This window comes from Galeopterus variegatus, unplaced genomic scaffold (genome assembly GCF_000696425.1).
Source record: "Galeopterus variegatus unplaced genomic scaffold, G_variegatus-3.0.2 Scaffold5594, whole genome shotgun sequence".
In the NCBI taxonomy this organism is placed as follows: Eukaryota; Metazoa; Chordata; class Mammalia; order Dermoptera; family Cynocephalidae; genus Galeopterus; species Galeopterus variegatus.
The window spans coordinates 64,702-67,750 of record NW_007731705.1 but is presented as its reverse complement, the minus strand read 5'-3'; the positions used below and the strand labels follow the sequence as shown (position 1 = coordinate 67,750).

General features: G+C 36.5%; 1 protein-coding gene across 1 annotated transcript; it reads left to right on the top strand.

The window, feature by feature from the left end:
• Positions 1-439: 439 nt before the first annotated feature.
• LOC103605106 (olfactory receptor 52E2) lies at positions 440-1,378 on the top strand. The gene has a single exon (XM_008589688.1). It carries the CDS (start codon positions 440-442, stop codon positions 1,376-1,378), a length of 939 nt encoding a protein of 312 aa, XP_008587910.1.
• Positions 1,379-3,049: the final 1,671 nt, after the last annotated feature.

The window sequence follows — 3,049 nt, the reverse complement described above, 5'->3', positions numbered from 1 at the left end:
CAATAGAAATCACTACTTATGTTGCCTGGCAGAGCCCAATGTACATCAAAATTGAAAAATTCTGTGGGTAATGATGAGAGAAAGGTAACTGATGATGTAAGTATTAGGGAAAAATTTTAGAATAATACCAGTGTTGAGACCATTGCAAATTGATAGAGAAGAAAGGGGCTAACACAGATGAGTATATTGGTAGAACTTTTTATTACAATCTATCACATAACTTCTTCCACATTCTTCTCATTGAGAAGTCACTGTTTCCTATTGCTCCTTATGCAGAATAGTTTTAATTGTGTGAATTAATTGACTGATAGAGTTTATATAATTGTATAATATTTTGTTTACTTTTTTTAAGATTTCAATTCTGCAGAGTTTTACCTGGTGACCTCCATATCAGCGAACATACATTTTTAGGGACCATGGACTTAATGCCTTTCCAAGCATGATGTTCCTTCTCAATGACACCCAGTTTCATCCCTCCTCCTTCTTGCTTCTGGGGATCCCAGGACTAGAAACCCTTCACATCTGGATTGGCTTTCCCTTTTGTGCTGTGTACATGATTGCACTCATAGGGAACTTCACTATTCTCTTGGTGATCAAGTCTGAAAACAGCCTTCACCAGCCCATGTTCTACTTCCTGGCCATGTTGGCTACTACTGACTTGGGCCTCTCCACGGCTACCATCCCCAAGATGCTTGGGATCTTCTGGTTTAACCTCAGAGAAATAATCTTTGGTGCCTGCCTCACCCAGATGTTTTTCATTCACAACTTCACTGGCATGGAGTCAGCAGTCCTCTTGGCAATGGCTTATGACCGCTATGTGGCCATCTGCAACCCACTACGTTATAGCACCATCCTTACCAACAAGGTTGTTTCTGTGATTGGTCTTGGTATGTTAGTAAGGGAATTTATTTTTGCCATTCCATTTGTATTCCTCATTTTGCGACTGCCCTTCTGTGGGAATCACTTCATTCCGCACACATACTGTGAACACATGGGCCTTGCTCGTCTGTCTTGTGCGAGTATCAAGGTCAATAGCATCTATGGCTTATGTGCGATTTCAATCCTAGTTTTTGACATCATAGCCATTTCCCTTTCTTATGTTCAGATACTCCATGCTGTTTTCCGTCTTCCCTCTCATGAGGCTCACCTCAAATCCCTCAGCACATGTGGTTCACATGTTTGTGTAATCCTTGCCTTCTACACGCCAGCCCTCTTTTCCTTTCTGACGCATCGGTTTGGCAAAAATGTCCCCCGCTATATCCATATACTCCTGGCCAATCTGTATGTTGTAGTGCCACCAATGCTCAATCCTGTCATATATGGAGTCAGAACCAGGCAGATCTATGACTCTGTGAAGAAAGTACTAGTACAAAAATAGGGAATTGAAAAGCAATAACACCTCATATAGGTGAAACAGACCTTTTTAGAAAAGACACATCTTGTCATATTAAGTATATTTAAATATTTGACAGAAGGGTGTATTTATTTTGACTTCCCTCCTGTATGTATGTTATTCAGTTCAGAAAGTGAAAGGCTAAGACTTTGGTATCAAATTTATATGATAAATAACATCCCATCAGAGTCCTTGTACGTGATTTTCGATGTCAGTAGATTTCAGTAGAATGTCAGTAGGTTCAAAGAAGGACTTTTAAAAAAAAGTTGGTTATGAATATTCATGAGATATGAAGTCGATTGTCCCCCATTGTGCCCTAGACGTGAAGGCCAGATCCATACTGGCAGTATGCCAATTACCACAAATTGCCCAATTATCCTCAATGTCCTTCCCCCTCCCCTTTTCCCCCACTCTACTTTGTATCCCTACGTATGTTCTCTCCCTCTGCAAGTCCAACACACTATTGGAGTCTTTCTTTCCTTCCTTCTTTCTCTCTTAGCTCCAACTTACTAGTGAATACTTGCATAATACCATGCTCTAACCAACTGAGATAACCGGCCAGTCTTAAAGAAGGATTTTAGAAAGTCTGCCATATTTTTTGTGCACTCTTTCCTACATCACTCATATGTTTAACATTTCTCACCCTCTGCACCTGTTCCTCTCTTCTTACTTTGCTTCCCCTTCCTATATCTCCTTCTATTCCTTTTTTGTTTATCTCCAGAAATATCAGTCTTTTTTATTCCATCATAAGGGCTATATTATAATATTCTGTGATTTCATTATACATTATAAACATCCAAAATTGTGCCGTAAATTGAGAACTAATTTTGTAAATGGAAAGAACATGAGAAAATGATTGGAACAACAAAAAGCTTTATTACAAATTTTAGTTTAAGTTTCATCACACATGTATTTAGTTTTTCATGCACCAAACTACGGTTTGGATATATTAAAGGAGCTACTTATGTATCCTAAAGAAGTTGTTTGCTTTATCCTTCGTAGTTCTATTTGCTTTCTAATTTATTTTTAGACTCATTTTGAAGTTATTTATCCCTTCGTCTTGACTTTACTCATATGATTTTAATAATTAAACAAAACTCAAGTTCAGTTCTAGTTCTGTCTTTAATATATCATTCAATGATTTTCCATGATATTATTTTATGAATATGGTCATAGTTTCTATTTAACAGGTTAAGCCTGCAGAGCTTAATGATTTAATGCTTCTAAAGTAATTAGTATAGTGCCATGCATGTTTTTAATAGTAAAAATAAATGAGTTGTTAGCCATTACTAGTATCATTGCTGTTACTTATATTAAATATTTTATTATTTTAGTCTTTTCCTTGACAACATTGATACTATTAGAAAAGTTTATGTGTTTTCATTTTTATATCACTCTCTTAGAATTCTCTGAACTTGTGACCCAAGTAAAGTAAAATTATTGTTAAATATACACATATTTTTATATGTTATATACATATGCGTGTGTGTATGTATACACACACACATATGTAGAGTGCCACATAACAACATTTCAGTTAATGACGAACTGCATATATGACAGTGGTCTCATAATAGTTTAACAAAGCTGAAAAATTTCTGTCACCTAGTGATGTTGTAGCTGTCATAGTGTCTAAGCGCAACACATTACTTACCT